At 38.5% G+C, this 22554-nt stretch overlaps 1 protein-coding gene across 1 annotated transcript; it reads left to right on the top strand.

Annotated features, from left to right (window-relative positions):
* The first annotated feature begins 1285 nt into the window (after nt 1–1285).
* Nucleotides 1286–22190, top strand: ERI1 (exoribonuclease 1). Its single transcript, XM_082608839.1, has 7 exons — nt 1286–1535; nt 5892–6070; nt 9206–9416; nt 13138–13221; nt 14545–14654; nt 16905–17019; nt 21411–22190. Exons 1-7 carry the CDS (start codon nt 1437–1439, stop codon nt 21651–21653), a joined length of 1041 nt encoding a protein of 346 aa, XP_082464965.1. The 5' UTR covers nt 1286–1436; the 3' UTR covers nt 21654–22190.
* Nucleotides 22191–22554: the final 364 nt, after the last annotated feature.

Here is a 22554-nt window from a genome sequence, read left to right as displayed (position 1 = left end):
ATCACTGTCTTCAGCTTTGTTACTTTTTATTTTCCTGCAGCACCTAAAGCGCTATCCATCCCATGTAGAGATTTAAAATTTTCAGATATTATATTTTTCATCTCTAGGAATTCTATTTGTTTCTTTTTTAAAAAACTCTTCAGTTTCTCTCCTGTCATATTTTGTGTTAAATCCTTGAGCATATTAAGCACATAAGTCCTTCTCTGTTAATGCCATCATTTTTGTCATTTCTGGATATGGTTCTATTGACTATATATTTTCCTACTTACTTGGCATGCCTATTAAGTTTTGACTGGATGCCTGGATGCCTGATATATTGAATATAATGTTGTTGAATCCCGGATTTTGTCCTAGTCTTTTAGAGAGTATCAGGCTTTGCTTTGGCAGGCAGTTAGGTTACTTACTGAGCAGTTTGACTCTATCAGGGCTTGTCTTTAAGCTTCTGAAGGGTCTAAACTAGCCCAGAGTCTAGGGCTAGTTTACCTCACTACTAAGACATGACACTTCGGGGGTCTCTATAGCATACTCCGTTTGACAACCGTATTCAACAGTCTGCCACTCTGGCTCCAGGGAACTCAAATGATTCCTAGCCCAGTGTGAGCTCTGAAAATTGTTTGGCTTACTGCTCCCCAATAATTGTTCTTTCCTGGTCTTGTGGAGTTTCACAGAACATATTCACTGATTTTTATTCAGCTAAAGATGCAAGGGTGCGCCTATGCAGATTTCTGAAGCTTTTTCTCCATAAACTCCGCCTCATAAATTCCAACCAACTTGGCCTCGCCAAATTCCCTAAAAAAAATCCCCATCTCATTTGTTTCTCTTCTCTCAGCTACAAAGGTCCGGAACTACCTGTCGTCCAATGTCTGAAAACAGTTGTTTCACATACTTTGTTTAGTTTCGTAGTAACTCCAGACCTATTGCTTCTTCTTGTCCAGCAGTGGGCGTCTCAAACGCCTTACGGAAAAACGTAGATTGTTTTATAAATGCTATTCTCTATGGCTAAAATTCACCTCTCTCTCGGATACTCCTCGCTTACTTCTCAGGAGACGGTGTCGGGTCATTTCTTCTGGTGGCATCTCTAGGGACTACAGCCCGAATTCTGGCGTCGCTTAAACCCCGCGCACGCAGCGTTCAGTTTCTCCCGCGCGCGCCTCCCCCCCGCTTCGCTCCTCCCATCTCTCCTTCCACCCACCGCCCGCCACCTCCTGCCTCGGCGGAGGCGCTGGCGTTCCGCGCGCCGCCTCACTGCGCCTGCGCGGCGTGTGGACGCCTCACGCTCCCGGAAGTGGGAGGCGTCCACACGAGTTTGTGTGGTAGCCGCCGCGGGAACGGGAGCCTGCTAATTTTTCAGCGGAGAAAGGCGAGGCTTTCGGGCTTGGCCGAGTGAGAGAGTGAGTGGTGGGCTCCAGCAGCTCTCTTCTTACGTGACACGCAGCATGGAGGATGAACAGAGTCACCAGCCCGGCGGCGAGGCCGTGGCTCCCGCGCGGCGCGGGTCGGCGTGCGGGGAGGAGGCGCAGCGCCCGAATCCTGAGGTGAGAATCCGCCCGCGCGCCCTTGTCTTCGAGCGTTTCCTTCAGGAACCTCAGCCCGTGCACCCTGGGGCCCCAGCCCTGGCCTCCTTCCCTGGCCCCAACTCCGGGAGCCTTTACTCGGGGGTGGTTGTCAGTAAGCCGCTTCTGGTCCCAGTTACTGTCTGGAGGGGAGTCAACAGTCCAGACGAGAAGTATGCGAACCGCGGTTTTATTAGCTCTGCGTGGGAACTCTGCTCTAAGCATTCTGGGCGCACGGTTACTGTTGTCATTCTGTGTAGCCCTAATCAGTAGCGGGTAGTTGATGTATTTAGAAATACCACCACAGCTCTAGCTGTGTCACTTCTTAAGACCTTTAAGCCCAGCTCCCAGCCCTGGCAAAAGGTGATTGTGCCTGTTAGCCGGAGCTTCGTCTCTGGTTTTCGCCCATTTACTCCTACCTCATATAAACGTACTGTATGACCGATACCCTTAATGAGTTTGGTAGCTCACCGATAGATCCTAGTTACAGTGGCAGAGTTGTAAAAACCGTCTTAAAACTTCTTTATTCATCTTCTTTGATACATACAATTATTGTTGACTGGCGCTGCAGAGTGTGAACGAGCTAATACCCGAATTGGTCATTTTCTATTAATAACATACAAATTGCGGAGCACCTCAGAGTGTGGGTACTTGCAGGAGGCTTCCTAGCTCTTGCTTTTTCCGTCTACAGCCCATTCCCCACATAGCAGGTAGAATGAGCTTTTAGTAACATGAATCTGACCGGTTTCTCCCCTCCCGAGTCTTCAGTTTGCTGCCCACAGGACCTGGCTCCTTTCTCCATTGTTAACTGCACCTCGTACAACTCTTCCCTTTTGCTCTCAGGGCCCAGCATCCTCGGTTTTATGGCGGATGATCATTCTTGTTAAGGGTCTTTGTGTGCTTCCTTTGCTGTGCATGCTCTCCCGCTGGGTCTTTTGCATAGTTATCTGCTTCGCCTTATGATATTACTTTCAAAGAGGCCTCCATGTCCCTTCTGTCTAAAGAACCGCTCTTGTACCCCACCATCCCTCTTCAGTTTGAGATACTGTCAAATAGCATCATCAAGTGAGTCGGTTTAAAATAATTTTAAAAACTTTATTTTTAATGAGAGAAGTGTGATTGAATACACTTCATTAGATTTGGAAGTCTTAAAACTTTGAGATATAGTGACTTAAGACCTGGGTTTATGTTCCTAGTTGATGTTAGTGACTATCGTATTTGTTAAAAACCTGTCGTTGGATACTTTTAATAAGTAATGATACAGTCCTTTTTTTTTCAGGCTCAAGTAAGCAAAATATTTTGTTGGATTTCAGCTAAGTAAATTTTCATTATCCTTGATGTCAACAAAATTGTTTTTGTAAACTAATAGGTGTTGTATTTTTATATTTTTAACCAAGTAGGTTCAAATTTCATCAGAACTCTTCTTTTGGAAGGATTGTAACCAAGTTTAATTCTGCTTCTAAGTTTGTTTGTTTGTTTTTTATGTGTAGATGCAAAGTCTTTTTTTTAAAAAATAGGTAATGAGCAGGTTTTCTTTTTTTTTTTTTTTTGGCAATAAAATAATGGAAACACTTCCAAAACATCTATTTTCCAAATGTTCTTGCCACAGAAGAGGTTTCTCTTGATAAGCAGTTACTTGCTAAGTTATTGTTAAAACATATTTTCTTTCATCTTGAAACAAATAGGGTTTATTTAAAAAAAATAACTTTTAAGGATCAAGCTATTAATCCCTTTCTCATCACAGAAAATGGCAGCAATTTTGGAATACCATTTTGTAAAAGGAAATATGTAACTCATTTGTAAGTTCAATAGCACTTTTAAGTACTTTACCAGAAGATAGTCAGCCTCCGTTTGGTATAAAAGATTTTCATGGTCAATTCCATATTGTAAAGTTTCTCTCATTTGGGATAATATTAACCGTGCAACCATTTACTGGGACGTGTGAAAATTGCAAAATGTCACAGTATCATGAAGGTGAATATTCTCCCTTGTACTGTGGAGTCTGTCCCTACTTTCCTCATTGTATGGCCGGTACTTTGTGACATGTGACAGATGGACACAGACATTGGGGAGGGCACCATTATCAATCCATGTATTACTTAGTAAACTAATTTTGTGTTTTTGTAGATTAATAATACATACAGGGTTTTAAATATTTTCCTTCTGCTCCTTAGTGAGTTGTCTTAGTGGATTTTCTATGGAAACCATTAGTGTAGACCACAGTTTGTGAGGACTGGACCTTGACCATGTCCTAAACTTCACTGAAGGAAGAGGGCTAGGATTGGACCCAGGAGAGGAAGCAGAACTTTCTTTATAGAAATCATGATTTGTAGCATATCTAGAAGAGGCCTAAGTGTTACTTGTGGGTAATATTTGTAGCTACAGTTCTAGTTAAGAATTAAGCAAATGAGTCAGAGAGAGGATTTAGCCAAGGAGAAAGTTTGCTTAAATTAAGTGAGACATTTTTTTGGTAGACAAACTCTTACTCATTGTTGACCTAATTTTAACCCAATTGAAGATGAAGTTTAAAATTCACTGTAAGTGTAAAGACAAAGGATAAATCAGGAATCCTGATTAAATGCTAATGATAAAGTAACCAGGCACTGTAAATTTAATAAGGTATTGAAAGCTAATTATTTTCTTATCTTAGTCAAATATCCGTGTAATAAAGCTTTTAAAACATTGGTCAACAAGGAACTTCAATATAATTATTCTTCAAGGGACTTGCCTGGTGGCGCAGTGTTTAAGAATCCACCTGCCAATGCAGGGGACGCGGGTTCAAGCCCTGGTCCGGGAAGATCCCACATGCCACGGAGCAGCCAAGCCCGTGCGCCACAACTACTGAGCCTCCACTCTAGAGCCCACGAGCCACAACTGCTGAGCCTGCGTGCTGCAACTATGGAAGCTCTTGTGCCTAGAGCCCGTGCTCTGTAACAAGGGAAGCCACCGCAGTGAGAAGCCCACGCACGACAACGAAGAGTAGCCCCTGCTCGCTGCAACTAGAGAAAGCCCACACGCAGCAATGAAGAGCCAATGCAGCCAAAAAAATAAATAAATAAAATTATTTTAAAAATTATTCTTCAATTTATGGACAGTTCATACATTGGAATTCCTGTCCTCTTTCCTCAGAGGAGATGGGAGAGAGTAATTCTTAAGTATTCTAGCACAGTATCTGCAGAATGTGTGTTGCATTAAATTGAGAGCTAAGAGTGAGAAATAGTCCCTGAACCATTAGGATCAGTTCCAACTCAGGGACTGTGTCCTATCCATGGTTATCCCTCCTTAATCTGTCATTAAAGTTCACATGGGGACAATGTGGTAAGCTATAACTAAGTTAACAAGCTTTAGTATGGATTGCTAGTAAATTCCAAAGTATTTTTGAAAATTCTGAAACATACCTAATATTTGTAACATTGCACGTGGAAAATAACTTGTAAATGAATCTTTGGAACTTAACATATTAGTAATTTGGGACTACCTGTGGTGTGATTAGAATTGGATTATGTCTTCTTAACATGGATTTTCATTTAAGAAAGGAGAAAAGGTTTATAGTATAGTAACTATAGTTCTCCTGAAAAACTGATATATGTGTAACTTTGGGAAATTGCTTGTTTTGGAACTGAATTTATTTCCTTCTTTGCCTTGGGTACTAGCAAGTTTTGAATCAGATTTCTGGTCCCTTTAATTTTTATATTGGCCAATTTCTGTTAACTTTGTGAAACGAAGTCAGGTTAAAAAATTCTCAGGAAGGCACTGATGTATACGTGCGTAATGTTGTAAAAGTTTACTTAAAAATTGGTTCATTTGTAAATTTTAGACTACTGCTTGTGAAAAGGTCTGACCTACAGTCTGTGATGGTAATTAGTAAAGTTACCATTTATTAATAGCCATGGTGGGTATGGTGTCAGGAACCTAATATACTTGATCTCATTTAATCCTTATAATAATCTCTCCCAAATACTATTTATTATTACCAATACCAAATACCATTTGAGACAGTTATTATTATACCTTATTTTATAGATAAGGAAACTGAAGATCAGAGTAATAAGTAATTACCCAAGGTTATGCTACTATTAAACAATCAGCTGGCTCTGTACTGAGGTTGCTCTGACTCCCAAAACCAGTGCTCTTTTTACTTAGCTTCATTTCCTGTAAGGAACCTCGTGACTGAGAAGAGAGCAGGGTAAATTGTATTGGAAATACATCCTCCTTCTTCCTAAGCACTTTTTATTGAACATATAGCACAAAGAGCCCTTAGGAGTTTGAATCTTTAAGATGTTTGTACTAATTATAAACTTTATATATATATGTATGTATTTTTTGTGTGTGTGGTAGAAAAAGCAGCGACGGAGACTTGATGGCCAAGAAACAAAAGGATCTAAGTTCATTACCTCCAGTGCAAGTGATTTCAGTGACCCAGTTTACAAAGAGATTGCTATTACGAATGGTTGCATTAATAGAATGAGTAAGGAAGAGCTCAGAGCCAAACTTTCAGAATTCAAGCTTGAAACCAGGTAATTAAAAATAACGTTTTAAAATTATAAAAGTAGTACATGTTCATCTAGAAAATCTTGAAAACACTGAAAAATATCTGTAACCCTATTATAAAGAGATAACCATTACTAACAATTCAAATAACAGCGGTAATTTACATTCTTACCCATGAATCCTTGTGTGACTCTGATTATTTCTGTCAGTCTTTTAGACAATAGAGTAGTATTGCTGAGTTAAAGTTGATGAATATTTTGATCATCTACCAGAAGTGTCTAGGAGTAGCTATCATTTTATACTGAGTATGTTTAAAAAATTTTTTTAGTTGATCGTTTGGTTGATAGATAATTATAACTTATTAACGAGATTGAGTATTTTTCCTTTTTCTTGTTCATTTGTATTATTTTTATAAAGAAGATTTCTTTGAAACCAGGTAATTAAAAAAAAAACAACTTTCACCTACTAGGAAGTATTTTTTCTTCTGTTTTAGTTTCTAAAAATATGCAGTATGATAGTAAGCTGTATATTGTAACTGTATATTGAATGAGAAAATAATGCAGCTTAGCCAACTCAAGAGTGTGTATGTGTGCATGTGTGTGTATCTTCAATGAGATGTATACATACTTAAGTTTTAATAACTTTTTGTGAAACAAATCACTTTATTTTGACTTGGGGCATGGGGCAGGAATGACCTTTGGGATCCAGAAAAACATGTAGCTTCTTGATACACAAGAGAATTGCCAGGCATCTAGAAAAAAATAACTACAGGTAATAGAGGAAAACATTGTTTTGAGGCCCCCCTGAATCCTTATTCTCATAAGCAGTATTCCTCCTCTTTGCTTTAAAGTAGAGCTTCACTGCTTTTCAAAAGAGCACACATGTATTTTTTCCCCCTTCTCGATTGTCTACTCCATAATTTGTGAAGAAGATTTTTACCCCCTTTCCCCCTGACTCTTTCTATTCTGGGAATACAACGTGTAGCCTACTTAAGATTTTCTGGGCAAAATGTGTGTTCTTCCCAGGTGTGAAGATCATTTGCTCACTCCTGACTTATATGGGAGCCAGAGAGATCAAATATATGTTTATACGTTTAGTCAACAAACACTTACTGAATTGTAAGCACTTTACTAGGTAATAATGTTATAAAGGTAAAACAGATCTACTCCCTGTTTTGGAAATCTCAGCCTTTTAGGAAAATACACAAACCAATAATCTCAATACAGAGTGACCAGAGCTGTATTGAAGGTTTGGCCAAGTACAGCATGAGAATGCGGAAGAGTCTGTCTCAGGGATTCAGAAGTGACATTTGAATTGACTTAAAACAGAAAAGGGAGGGACAGGGTATTTGGGGCGAAAAGAAATCAAAACTCCTAATTTCTGTTTGTATATTTTCTGCTTTCTCTTTGTACAACCAAAGCTATGGAAGAGGAAAGCATGCCCCATTTTCAGGACGTGGCCTGTACTGTGTTTTGTCTGCAGTGTGCGGTGTACTGTGGGGAGGGGGAGCATCTGAAGAAGATGATGAAATGATAGGTCGTAGCCTAGTGGTGAAGGAACTCTGTGCTAAAGTCTGCGTTTTACCTCGTAAGCAGAAGGGAGCCACTGAAGTATTTCAGCAGGAAGGTGGTGCTAGTGCTTAGCTCTCGAGCAAGGTGAAGAACGAAGAGGAGGGCTGTGATAGGGGAGATGTTTGCCAGAGTCCAGGAAGCTACTGGGAGCCCCACCTGAGAGAATTCAGGAGAACCAGATTCTGTATGTTTCTCTGAGTTGGAATTGGCAGAAATGGTGATTGTTTGGATGTGGAGGGGCAAGGGGCAAGATGTTAAAGATGAAGTTTTCTCTCTGGAGTAACTGGTTGGTTATGTGTTTATGTTGCCATTAGGTTTGCAGACAGCCTTTTAGTAAATAACGTTTCACCTTTAGTAAACTATAGTTTCTTTAAAAAAAGAAAGAAAAATTAAGACAAAGTAATCCAAAGCTGTCACATGATGCAGAGGTCACGCACAATACCTTAATATGAAAGGAGTTGAGGGTTTCCTTCCTAGGTTTTGGCAGTTTGGAAAATCTCAAGCAAATAAACATATTAACACATTTTGTCTTAAACCAACTTGCTGGTTAATTATCAGGATTTTTCATGGATAAGATTCCTTTTTAGTGGTAGTTTAGAAAGGAGAACAAAAGGTTAGAAACATTTTTTCTAACGGTCACTAATTGGTGACGGGGCCAAAATGCCTTCCTCGTCACTTCCCATTAGTTACAGTTTTTAGATCCTCTTATTTTTACTACCATTTTGTATTTGCAAGCCCTTACAGGACTCAACCAAGTAACAGTGAAGGAAGTCTAAGGAATGGTTGCGACTTTTGATTTTTTGAAGTAATATATACTGTTGGACGAACGAATGTGACCGCCTTTACCCACCATTGTCATAAATTTAGAACAACTTTGCCCCACCTCCCTTTTGTGGAACGTATATTTTAAAAATACCTGTAAAACAGAAGTCTCCTGAATCCAGTTCTACCCATGGTAAATTAAGAAATCTAATTGCAATTAAGAATCTACTGACTATGACAATGTTCTTCTGGACATGGTTTATTCTAGGGTCTCCTATATTAGTTTTCCTAGTTAAATAGCTAAGAGACATTCAACTTTATATACTGCTAGGCTCATAATGCTTTCAAATTCATGTGGATTTTTTTAGTTGTCTAACTTACAAAAGCCAAAAGAAAGGAAAGAGAGAGCATACTATGTTCAATTTTCCTGAATTTTCATTCTCTGAAATTTGTGTTTGGTCAGCAGAATAATTCAGTATTAATTTCGGTTTTTGTATCATGTATGTCATCTTATTATATAAGGCAACAGGGCTGTGTAGGTAGTGTATGCCGACAAAGGTTATGGTTTGAAAGACCAATATATATTTTATATATTGTACTACAAAAATGAAAAGTTACGTGTGGATTAAAATATTGATGCTGTATTAAATGTTCTGTTTTAATTCTTTGCTAAATTAGCTTTGCTTTCTTTACATTTATTTTGGCTAACATTTGCTAAATTATGCTGGGATAATGCTGTCAGTGTTCAACCCAGTGCCAGCAGGTAAGAGTTCAGATTCTTGCCTGTAAAATTCACCTAAGCGTTAATTTTATTCTTATTTTCCTTAGAGGTGTAAAGGATGTACTAAAGAAGAGACTGAAAAACTATTATAAGAAGCAGAAGCTGATGTTGAAAGAGGGCAATTGTGCTGACAGTTACTACGACTACATTTGTGTTATTGACTTCGAAGCCACTTGTGAAGAGGGTAACCCACCTGAGTTCATACATGAAATAATTGAATTTCCTGTTGTTTTACTGAATACTCATACCTTAGAAATAGTAAGTGAATTGTTTTAATTTTATTTTTAGCAGCAGCTATTCTGGGGTTGGCTACTAAGGTCCCATTTGCTGTTTCAGCTAGAATTAGAATTCTAAAGAGGGGGTGTTTGCTCTTGCTGCATACTTGATAGATGGGCTATAATAAAATAATTTCAGAGTCTGCTCCTCTCCTTTTCCAGTAGCTAAAACAAATAAACAAACAAAAAAAACTGATGCCTGGTCCTCATCCCAGAGATTCTGAGTTAGTTGTTCCATGGGGCCCCTGGCATTAGCATTTTTTTTTAAAGCTTCTCAGTTGGTATCAGTCAGGGTTGAGAAACCACTGTGGTAGACTAATGTATACTCTGATCTATAAAAATGATAAGGTATAGAAATTACCTTTCAACTTAAAGCTGGTTAGCTTTCTGGTGAAAAGTTTATGGGGGGAGCAACTCTTGTAACCTTGGCTTCTAAGCCATATAACATATTTGCTTTAGAGACTCATGGTCAGTGCGTTGTTAGTTTAGGAACTCAGCAAGATCCCTCCAAATTAATACTGTTTGCCTTGTAAATCCTGAACAAGGATTGTAACAGCTCATCTACCCAGAAGTACCACGTCTGTGGTATCCCCAGTTGCCACCGACACACTGGGAGTAAGCATAAAAAGTCTTGGTGCATTAAAATGCATACAGTTTTTTCTTTCTGTTGTTTGAAGCCTCTTTTAGTTATAGTCTTAATCAGCCCATTTATATAATTTCCTTGTCCAAAGCAGATTAAAGGTCAGTAAATTAAAAGAAAAAAATGACAGCTATGAAGGCAAATCATCTTGCATAACTCACTAGATCTTACTTCCTCTCTCTCCCTCAAGGACATGGCTCTAGCCGTTCTCCTCCCTCATTTAGACATGAATGATTCATTGCTTTCTACTGTATCGTTCCCATCCCATACAAACCTGTTATTTTTCACACCATAAAAAGCCTTCACTTGATCCCACTCCCTGCCAGCTACCCCGTGTCTTTGTTCCTCTACAGCAGGTTTTTGTAAAAGTTATATACACTTCTGTCTGTTTCCTCCCATTCTCTGTTAAACCCATACCACTTGTAGGTTTAATTTATGTATTCCAGCCCATCACTCCACTAAAATCACTCCTCAGTGTCATCTTTGACCTTTACCTAAGTCCTGGTGGAATTGACCACTGTCTCCTTCAAGTGGCTGCCAGAACCCCTCATTCTCCTGCATTTTCGCCAGCCTCACTGGGTTCCCCTTCACAGTTTCCTTCGCTGGTTGCTCCTTCTCTTCCCAACTTCCTAATACAGGATGCTGTCGGTTCAATCCCAGGTCCTCTTCTCTATATAGATCCTCTCCCTTAACGATCTCATCTATCATCTTATTCCATACCTTTTAGAAACTACATGCTGATGTTTTCCACATATATATCTCCAATCTCGTCGTCTGTCCAAATCCAGACTGTTACTTACCATCTCTACTTGGACATCTAAACAGACATCTTAACATGTCCCAAATTTACCCGCAACCTGTTTTATCTTCAGCCTCCCTAGCTTGAGGGCTAGCAACTCTGTCTTTCTAATTGCTCAGTCCAGAAACCTTGGAGTCATCCTTAACTCCTGTTTCTCTCTCATCACACATCCAGGCCATCAGAGACTTGTTTGCTCTGCCTTCAAAATATATCCAGAACCCAGCCACCTAACCACACTGCTGTGACTGTAGTCTGAGTCCCACTGATTTCTTGTCTGGATTTGCTGCTTTTGTTCATCATTTAACCAGTCTCTGTTTCTATCCTTATTCCCTGCAGCCAGTTCTCAACCTAGTGACCAGAGTGATCCTTATAAAATATAAGTCAGAGCATTTCACTCCTCTGCTCATGACTCTTTTATGGCTCCCCATTTAACTCAGAGTAAAAGTCATATTCCTTATATGATCTGGCTTCTTGTTACCTGATTGCACCATATTGACCTGCTTGCTGTTTCTTAGAAATTCCAGGCATGCTCCACCCCCTCACCTCCCAGAGCTTTAGCTCAAATTCCTTTCCTGCAGAGATCTTGCTGCTAATTCCCTTCCTCCCTCTTGTCCTCCCTTCCTTCCTTCCTTCCTTCCTTCCTTCCTTCCTTCCTTCCGGGCATTCCTTAACTCTTGCCTTCTAAATAAAGTCTAACTGGTTCTCTGTGCAATAGTGTAGCTTGAATACCCCACAGACCCAATGTTTCTGATCCCTCTTATCTACTCTACTTTTTAAGAACCCTCATCACCTTTTAACTTACTATGTAATTTATTTAAGTGATTATTAAATATTTGGTCAATGAATGCATAGTCCTGTGGCATCATTCTGTTGAAAGTATTAAATAGCAAATACAATTTTATTAATGTCATACTTAGTAGTACCTGCTTATAATGGTAAGGGAAGTTGCAGCATATATTTTTTAAAAGGTTTTCATTTAAAATTATGAAACAAAATACTGATATTTAAAAGGATAGACTTCATTTATCTATGAAATTCAGTTAAGTAGAATTTTTCCTTTTGCAATATGTCTGGTAAGTAAAGAACCTCTGTAACTTTCGAAGTTGAAATGTTCTTTGCTGTTCTTTTACTCTTTTATAATTGTTAGTAACTATTGATAATTCATCTGCTTAATACACTAATGTATAAAAAGAATTTTATAAACATGATTTTTATTAATTTTTTAATCTACTATAAGTAATATTCTTTGTCTTTTTCTCCATAGCTACCTAGTATTAATAATTGCTGCCAATAAATCTTTAGGCTTTGTAATTGTCCTTAATTTTTAACAAGTGACTTAGTGTGATCTGGTTTAGGGAGGCAGCATTGGGCCAGAGGAAAAAATGCTTAGAGACCTGAGCCTGATGATAACCATGTCGTCCTTACTGAGTTCACAAAATTGTTGTGAGCATAAAATACGAAGGCAATCATGAAAGCTTCTTGAAGAGGTTAAACATTGCTAAAATAATTAGTAAGGGCTTCCCTGGTGGCGCAGTGGTTGAGAGTCCGCCTGCCGATGCAGGGGACACGGATTTGTGCCCCGGTCCAGGAGGATCCCACATGCCGCGGAGCGGCTGGGCCCGTGAGCCATGGCCGCTGAGCCTGCGCATCCGGAGCCTGTGCTCCGCAACGGGAGAGGCCACAGCGGTGAGAGGCCCGTGTACCGCAAAAAAAAAAAAAAAAAAAAATTAGTAGTATTATTGCCCTTTAAATTACTACATATCATATAGTTAAATTTTGATTATTCAGAATTCAGTTTAGTGGAATCTTAATATAAAAATAAGGACTAGTCAGGAGTAAATGGGAGAGCAGGAATCTGAACTAATTTAGTTGTAACTGCAGACTGGCATTTCTTCAGCGTACTATGTTATTTAAAAAGCTATTAATATCTTGAACTAGAGGTTGCATTAATAGGCTTTACAGTTTCAAAATATTATAAACAAAATCACTGACATTTTGCTCCTCTGGTTAAACTTTGGTTTGAAGACTTGCTTTCAGGTACTTGTTCTATCTTAAACTTTTTTAAACTATGAAGCATAATTTTTTAATTAAAAAATTAGAGTACTTTGGGAATAGCGCATTATCCTTAAATTGTTAAAACTCTAGACAGGTCTGTGCCTTGAGCCATCTATAAGATTACAACCTTATGTGGCTGACATAGTCACGTTATGTATCATGTATCTTAGGTCATAGAAAATACTTTAACTTGCTGTCCTTCCCTTGTAGGAAGATACATTTCAGCAGTATGTGAGACCAGAGATTAACACACAACTTTCTGACTTCTGCATCAATCTAACTGGAATTACTCAGGTTATAATTCTGTGTTCCTTTTTCTAGAGTTTGAAAGAAGTTTTGAAATTAGGGATTTATTTCATAGTTTAAAAAAATTATTGTTGTAAATAATTAAATGTGATACTTTCCTTGCTTGGTAAAGATCTTTTGTATTGTAATATTTAAAAAATAGAAAAGCACATTTTACACCTGCTAAGATTTTTTTTCAACCTTTCCTTTTAAGGAGTTGTAATCATTTCATTTGTATGGAGCATTAGTGAAGGAAATGTTAGTTACCATATTGAACTTGGAGATGAAGTTTTAAAATGTATCTGTTACAACGTGATTTTATATATAGCTTAATTTTTTTTAGGCCTCTGATTTTTGGTTGTATTCTAATGTGGTAGGCCCTTTGTTCATTTATTTAGTTCCTTTATTCATTCATTCAACAAATATTTGAGGGCCTGCTATAATATTCAGTATTGGCCAAGCTACGATGCATACAAAGATGGTCAAGGCAGTCTCTCTCCTCAGCTCACTTAACAGTCTGTAAGTCAGGGGGACAGACAGAAAAAAACACTGGTCACAGTATGGTTAGGAAGACTGACAGTGTTTCATTAGGGTGTCATGGGCATCTGTAGAAAGACCTCCCTCTGACAGAGGGAAGGGAGGGCTGTCCTGGGCAGTACTCAAGTTGGTGAACTTGGGCTGAGTCAACGATAGGTAAATAGGTGGAAAAGAATGACTGGGCAGGCATTTCAGGTGTGAAGGGCAAAACTGTAAGTGGTTCGGGATGGTTCAGGTGTATTATGGGCTAGTGAGAAACTGGTCGCACATAAAGCTAAAGTGATAGAGGCGAGCTAGATCATGAAGGGTCTTGTGTGTCTTTTTGTCTGGAAGACCTTGGGGAGTGTTTGGAGGATTTTAAGTATGCGAGTGATGTGATGGATCATTCAGATGGGTAGTATATTCTGGAACGATGTGAGCTTCGAGATAGGGAAACCAGTGTAGAGGGCTGTGGTTTTCAGCTGAGGAGAGATTTCCCTTTTCTCCCCTCTGGAGAAGCAGTAAGCCACTAGGTTGAGGCCTGAAAAAAGAGAACCCCTGAGGATGATCTTAAATCTTAATCTGGGGAGGATTATATACTTCAGTTGAAAGCAGTCCCTAATACTTGGCTATAAACAATTTTTAATTGTCTTAAAAATGGAATTTTAGGTGAATCTTAGCCTAGGAAACCATGAAGAGTTTAAAAGATCATAGTTAAGACTTTCTCCTACTGTTTCTTTCCCTCCAGTGTTTGTTTCTGGGAAGGACTACATGTAACTACCCAGATTTTTATATATTTTACTTTCATATCCTCAGGATCAGGTAGACAAAGCTGATACCTTCCCTCAGGTACTGAAGAAAGTCATTGACTGGATGAAATTGAAGGAATTAGGAACAAAGTATAAATATTCCATATTAACGGATGGGTAAGTATTTAGGAAATTTATCTTTTTTAATCTTTTAATCTTTTTAAGATTAAAGATGTCCTAACTCATCCAACTTTTAGAATAACCACAAAAACTATTATTTACTAAAGGAGTCCCCACAACAGACAGTAGTTTTCCTTTTACATTCTTATTCCTGGTTAAATTTTAAGTCCTAGACGTCAGAGAGAGGAGGGAAAGCAGAGATAACAGTCTGATCCAGTGCTAGAAGATTAAATATTAATGTATAAAACTTAAATGACTTTACTGAAACGCTGTTTTTATCAGGACACTTCCTTGCTCAAGAAAGTCCAGGCTCTTCAGTCTGGCTTTCAAGGCTCTGTTGTCTAATCCCACTCTGCCCGTGTAGCCTAATCCTCCTGCCGTTTTTCTTTTTTACTCCAGTCAGGCTGGCCCATGAACCACACGGTTTATCCTTCCTCTCTGTACCCACACAGCTTTCCTCTCTGCTGGAAGGTTCTCTTCCTTGACTCTTCTTTATTATTACCCAGAGCCTACCTCATATTTTATTTTGGACACTACAACTCACGTTGACCTTTTTCTTGAAGGCTTACAGCCTCTGATATGTACCATTCATGTTGGCATCTGACTAAATATTCTGATATCTAAACTTTATGTGTGTAAGACTTAGGTTTGCAAGGAGATTAAAACTCCATTCAGAGCAAGGATTGTTGCTACTTGGTAGTCTTTCATATTGCTTACTATAGTGCTGAGCTCAAAATTATGCTCCAGAAGCATTAGTTAAATGAAAAGCCAAGTGGAGAGATGAGAGAGATTATAACAGGATTAACAGCATTGTGCTGAGGCACCTCCTATACCCTGTGCTATTAAGGTTGAAGAAGAAAGTCCTAATGAACTTCTGTTTCAAATTGTGGACAAAAGCTGAGGTGTCACCTAAGTGAAGGGTTTAGAGGCCCTAAGGTGCAGTAGGAGAAGAGCATTGAATTTAGGCCCATCATAATTGTGCTTAAAAATGGAAGTTTGGGGAAATGTTGATGGGCCTCTTTAGAAATCTGTTCCTGATTTTCAACATGAATGAGCAGTGTTCGTGCTAAAGTCACAGGTGTTTCTGTCATAACATGGTGTGTGCAATTCTGTAAAAAACCTCACATTCTGGGACAGATCATTCAAAATCTGTGCAATTTTGCAACCAGAGGACTCACAAAACAATAATTGATACCCCCAGAAATAACTTGGACAGCCCAGGCAAGCTTGCCGGGGTCTGTAGAAGGCACCTCAGAGGATGTTACAAAGGCACAGAAGCCAGAGGATTGTGGGGGCAGGTGCTTGTTTTTAATTTTCTTAAAAGTACTCCTGTTGCTGGCACAGCGGCCGAGTTGAGAGCTTTTTCTTTCCCGCTGAAGGTTATAATTTCTACTGCTGCAATTCTGACTCCCTTTGCCGAGGAAAAACCACATATGAGGCAACATAATTTCTACATGATACAGCCAGGATTCTCCTACTTAACTACATAGGTGGATTGGAGTTGTAGAAACATATGTTGTGGCAGAGCAAATTGCATTCTAACTGCTTGATATCAGCTGCGTTTGTTTCTCTCAAGTATTTTGTTCATTTGTTTGTGTTTTTTGTTTTATTTCAAAGCATACCCTCAAGGAACTTCCTAATGTGATAAACTTGGCATTAAAAGTAAGCTGAGCAGTTATTTTAGAGTTGTAAAAAAAAAAAACAAAACTCAACAAGATAGAGGTGTGCCTAGGTAATCAGAACCATAAAAATGGTCAAGATGAGCCCAATAAGAATTAGTTTGTCAAGGGCTTCCCTGGTGGCGCAGTGGTTGAGAGTCCGCCTGCCGATGCAGGGGACACGGGTTCGTGCCCCGATCCCGGAAGATCCCACATGCCGCGGAGCGGCTGGGCCCGCGAGCCATGGCCGCGGAGCCTGTGTGTCCGGAGCCTGTGCTCCGCAACGGGAGAGGCCACAGCAGTGAGAGGCCCGCGTACAGCAAAAAAAAAAAAAAAAAAAAAAAAAAAAAAAAAAGAATTAGTTTGTCAAAAAAAATTTTAATATATCCAACTTCCACTTTGCTTTTTAAAGTTTGTTTTTGAGTTATTATTTTGGAGGAAGAGAAGTAAATTTTCTAAGCTTGGTGTTGTGTGTGAATATAAGAAAGGTGATGTGTAAATAAAAACAAATAGAATGACTTAAAATCCTCATTTTTAAGAATGGTATAGCATTTATTTAATCCAGATTTTTTTCCTCTTTTGCTTTAAGTTCATGGGATATGAGTAAGTTCCTGAACATTCAGTGCCAGCTAAGCAGGCTCAAATATCCACCTTTTGCCAAAAAGTGGATCAATATTCGAAAGTCATATGGAAACTTTTACAAGGTAAGATTTCTATATTGATTATACTGTTCTTGATAAATTTATTATATTTTGCATGTACATAAAGTTATGATTTACTAGGTGCTTTTCACAGAAAAAGGTCGTATAATTAGTTGTTATTCTTCAGATTCCAAATAGTTATGTTCATCTGAGTTTAGAAAAATAAGGTATATTCCTCACTCAACCTGTTACTTAAATAGGGTAACTATATATGTATGATCTTCAGTAACAGAGGTTTGAAACTGTAGGGGTATTCAGTATATGGATTGTTTGTGGAACAGATGCTCCCCACTGATTTTTCATTTTAATTTTATCAAAGTTAATACGTGTGTGTAGTGTAAATTTTTAAAAATAATATTGCAAGTCTCATAAGAAATGGCAGTCTTCCACCATGGCCCTCACCAGTACTGGTTCCTATTCTCCCAAACACTTTTAACTTTTTTTTTTTTTTTTGTGGTATGTGGGCCTCTCACTGTTGTGGCCTCTCCCGCTGCGGAGCACAGGCTCCGGACGCGCAGGCTCAGCGGCCATAGCTCACGGGCCCAGCCGCTCCGCGGGATGTGGACCAGGACACGAACCCGTGTCCCCTGCATCGGCAGGCGGACTCTCAACCACTGCGCCACCAGGGAAGCCCCACTTTTAACTTTTTAAAGTTGTTTCTTCTCATATATTTTTTTTGTTTGTTTGTTTTTGCGGTATGCGGGCCTCTCACTGCTGTGGCCTCCCCCGCTGCGGAGCACAGGCTCCGGACGCGCAGGCCCAGCGGCCATGGCTCACGGGCCCAGCCGCTCCGCGGCATATGGGATCCCCCCAGACCGGGGCACGAACCCGTATCCCCTGCATCGGCAGGCGGACTCCCAACCACTGCGCCACCAGGGAGGCCCTGTTTCTTCTCATATTAACCTTCCTGTTTCCAGATTATATATTTATGCTATTTCTTGAATTTTCAGTCTGAGGTATCTATTGAGTTCCTGCAATGCAAAGTGAAGATTCAGCACCATTAAACAGCTACCATTCCTGCCTGTCCTTCCCCTCCCTGCATCTTTCTTAGTTATGTTAGCTTTATAATCAAATCATTATTCGGTGTTTACATTTCTAATGATTATGGAGAGTGTTCACTTTTCCCCAGATTTAATAATTGATTTCTTTAGTTGTTTTCTTATGCTGTTACTCTCCATTCAAACTGAAAATCACTTTTCAGTACTCAAAACGCTCAGGTGGTGTGTCAGTTTTTCTTTTTTCTTTTTCTTTTTTTTTCCTTTTTTACCTTGGAGACTAGGTTTCTGGAACCTTTAATCCTGTTCTAATCTGAACTGTTCTTCAGGCTTCTTCAAAAATCATCCTAGAAGATTTCCTTTGCTTCTCTATCACATGTTAGATCTTGGGTCATCTTTTTCCCTTTACAACCACATTTTGGTAAAGCACATCCTTTCCTGAGAAAAGGTGCTTTTCTCTCAAAACATTTTTTGTTTGTTTTTTTGTTTTAGCATTTTAAAATTGAGAACTATGTGTACAGAAAAGTGGATTTTGACAGATTGTTTTTAGAGTGAAATCCCTTGTAAATTCCACCCACTTAACCCTCTTCCTTCCTCCCAGAGCTCCTGTAATCCATACTTTCATGGAGATAATTTTCTTGTTTTTCCTTACAGCTTTATTTTTTTATTATTATTTTTATACATCTTTATTGGGGTATAATTGCTTCACAATGCTGTGTTAGTTTCTGTTGTACAACAAAGTCAAGCAGCCATATGCATACATATATCCCCATGTCCCCTCCCTCTTGAGCCTCCCTCCCACCCTTCCTTATAGCTTTAATATTTATATGTTGATCCTTATAGCATATGGTTTAGTTTTGCCTGTTTTTGAAAATGATATAATTAGCATCATACTGGCTGTATTGTTTATTTTGCTTTTTTCCTCAACATTATATTTTAGATTCATCCTTCTTGTGTATATAGCTGAAGTTCATTTATTTTACTCCTGTGTAGAATTCCATTGTGTTGGTTTATCTACTTTGGGTGGTTTTTGGTTTGGGGCTTTTTATGAACAGTGGTGTTATAAACATTCCTGTGCATATCTTCTGGTGCCTTGCTTGCTCATTTCTCCAGAGTATAAGCCTAGGAGTTGAATTGCTGGGTTATAGAATACGTACCACATTGAGATTACTTGATAATGCAAAAATTGTTTTCCAAAGTGGTTGTACCAGTTGGCACTCTCAACAAGAAGAGTGTGTGATTTACTATTGCTCCACGTCTTTGCCAGCATCTGGTATTGCCAGTCATTTAAAATGTTTGTAAGTGTGGTGGATGTGTGATGACATCTCATTGAGGTTCTGTTTTGCATTTGCCTAATTACTCATGCAACTGAGCTGCTTCTCCTATGTTATTAGTCATTTGGATTTCTTTCCTTTGATTATATTTGGTAAATATTTTTTCCTTTTCTGTGGATTTTTCACTAATTTTGTGATTTCTTAAAAAAAGTTGGTTATGAAAAATTACAAACATACACAAAAGTAGACAGATACAGTGAACTCTCATGACTCAAGTTTCAACAGTTAGTAACTCATGACCAACATTGTTTCATCTATAACCCTACCCACTTTACCTTTTCCTTATTATTTTGAAGATCTTAAACATTATTTCATTTGCTTTTTAAACATTTCATTATGTAACCCCCAAAAGATGACTCTTTTAGAAAACATAACCATCACACCATTATCACACCTAAAAAAATTAACAGTAATTCCTTAATGTTATCAAATCATCATAAATATCATAAATATTTTGTTTTCTTTTACCATTTGTGTGTTGAATGAGGATCAGAATAAAGTTCACACATTTGCAGTTGGGTGACGTGTCTCGTAAGTTTAAAATTTTTTTTATTATTTTTTAAAATAAATTTTATTATTTTTGGATGCGTTGGGTCTTCACTGCTATGTGCGGGATTTCTCTAGTTGCGGTGAGTGAGGGCTACTCTTTGTTGCGGTGCGCAGGCTTCTCATTGCAGTGGCCTCTCGTTGTGGGGCACGGGCTCTAGGCACGTGGGCTTCAGTAGTTGTGGTGCGTGGGCTTCAGTAATTGTGGCTCGCGGGCTCTAGAGCCCAGGCTCAGTGGTTGTGGCGCATGGGCTTAGTTGCTCCGCCGCATGTGGGAACCTCCCGGACCAGGGCTCGAGCTTGTGTTCCCTGCACTGGCAGGCAGATTCTTAACCACTGCGCCACCAGGGAAGCCCCAAGTTTTTAAATTTATAAATTCCTTTCCCGCCTCCTTTTTTCCCTTTAGCAGTTTTTTTCACCCCCCAAGAACCTAAGCCATTTGTCCTGTAGAGTTTCCCATAGTCTGGATTTTGCTTGTTGTATCCTGTGATATAGTTTCAAATGTGCCTCTGTCCTCTGAATTTCATATAAATTTGTAGGGGCTGATCAGCTTTAGATTCTTTTCATGCTACAACTCCCAGGTGGTAATGCCTTCTTATGTAAGGGGTCTTTCTCCAACCTTTAACTTAGAGGAATAATTTACTTATTCTAAGAATAATTATTAACAATTACTAAAACCATAAAAGAATTTTCAGGTCTGCGTAAAAACATCTACAGCTCATAGTACATTAGAGTGATCAGAAAGTTGTAGATACGTTAAGGCAGAATTGCCAGTGCTTTTTTGAGTAGAGAATTACATTTTTCTGTGGATCTGTTTATATTGGTCAGTTTCTTAGGCTGCTCTTTTCTGGGTGGTTTCCCCCCTTTGTACTAGATACCAATTATAATGCTGCTTAGTAGTGTAAGTTGAGGAAACTTACATTTTCCTTTTAAAAAATTTTCTTCTCCTCTTCCCATTTGTGTATTATATTCTTTGGAGAAATGTCTATTCAAGTTCTTTAAATCAGGTTGTTTGCTTTTTTTGTTGTTTTAGGAATTCTTTGTATATTCTAGATGGTAATCCCTTTTCATGTATGTGATTTGCAAATATTTTCTTCCGTTCTGTGGACGGCCTTTTAACTCTGTTGATAGTGTCCTTTGATATATAAAAGTTATAAATTTTGTCAGTCAAGTAAAATAATACATTACAGAAAAATACCATGCCAAAAAATTAGTTTGGGTTAAATTTAGATGTTCAGAACAATGCATTTCCTTCCATAAATGATTTGTTAAGTTATAAAACTGCAAACTTTTTAGATGTTTTAAGGATTCCATCTGTTTATATGTATTTTTTATCTAAAACTCTAAGATCATTTTTTTAAAGCTCTGAAGGTTTATTTATTTGCTTCATTTGACCCGAGAGTATTTGCCCTTTGCCTAACTTTATTTAGCTATTACTGTTCATTTTCAGCTTATTTTTCCACTTCACAATGACTTATAGAATACTAAAGAATTATTTACTGAGCTGTTTATTTTTCAGGTTCCTAGAAGCCAAACCAAGCTGACAATAATGCTTGAAAAACTTGGAATGGATTACGATGGGCGGCCTCACAGTGGTCTCGATGACTCTAAGAACATTGCCCGAATAGCAGTTAGAATGCTGCAGGATGGGTGTGAACTCCGGGTTAATGAGAAGATGCATGCAGGGCAGCTAATGAGTGTGTCCTCTTCACTACCAATAGAGGGCACTCCAGTGCCACAAATGCCGCATTCCAGAAAATAACAGCATTTTTGTGCTTTTGCCCGTGGATCATTCACTCTAACTGGAGCTGCTACAAAGAGGTAGCAGATGAATACTTATTGAATTAGTCCTGCAGTGCAAAATTTAAGCACCTTAAACATTTAAAATCTTATTACAGTTATAGATATATGCATATGTATGTGAACAGATTCTGTGGGGAGGGCATATTGAATTCTTTGTTGAATTCTTTGTCACCAGCACTTTTGATATGAGCAGTATTTGTTACACAGTAACAGTTCCTGCTTAGAACTGAATTTTATAATTTAAGGTGTCCAAGATGTGTTCCTTTGGTTTTAAAATACAGAGGTTTATTGGCTCTCCCCTTGAATGTCATACCTTATTGATGTTAAAATATATAATGTGTTTCTACATTAACACATCATTAGATCAGATCATTTCTTAAAATGCAGAAATGATTGGAAAGGTGGGCCTTATCTAGCCTTTGGGTTTTAAGAATGTCAGTGTCCTTTTGATTTTTGAAATGTATATGTGAAGGTCAGTTGTGAGTGGTGAATTTCATAAAGTACTTGGTACACATATCTGCCTTTGTTTTTTTTTTAATTTATAATTGGAAGATTCATGATAGATTATAGGGTCTGATTAAAAATTCAATTACTGATGAGGTTAATGGAAATTCAAAAGAAAATACCATTTAAAGGAATATAAGGGCTACAGCTTGAACTTTATAATACATAGATAAATCATTGGGGTTTTTTGGATTTGGTTTTTTGGTTCCCCTCCCCCTTGTGACATATATCTATCTGCCTTGTTTCTTAAATCTAAGAGACCATGCTTTGAATTAGATTTAAAATTAAAGGTCACCACTTAATTTTGCATTTGTATTCAACATTATGAGTGAGGTTAGTAAAGTCGAATAATGCTG

The sequence above is a fragment of the Mesoplodon mirus genome (genome assembly GCF_964341445.2).
Source record: "Mesoplodon mirus genome assembly, chromosome: 20".
NCBI classification, from domain to species: Eukaryota; Metazoa; Chordata; class Mammalia; order Artiodactyla; family Ziphiidae; genus Mesoplodon; species Mesoplodon mirus.
This window is presented reverse-complemented; position numbering and strand designations above follow the sequence as displayed.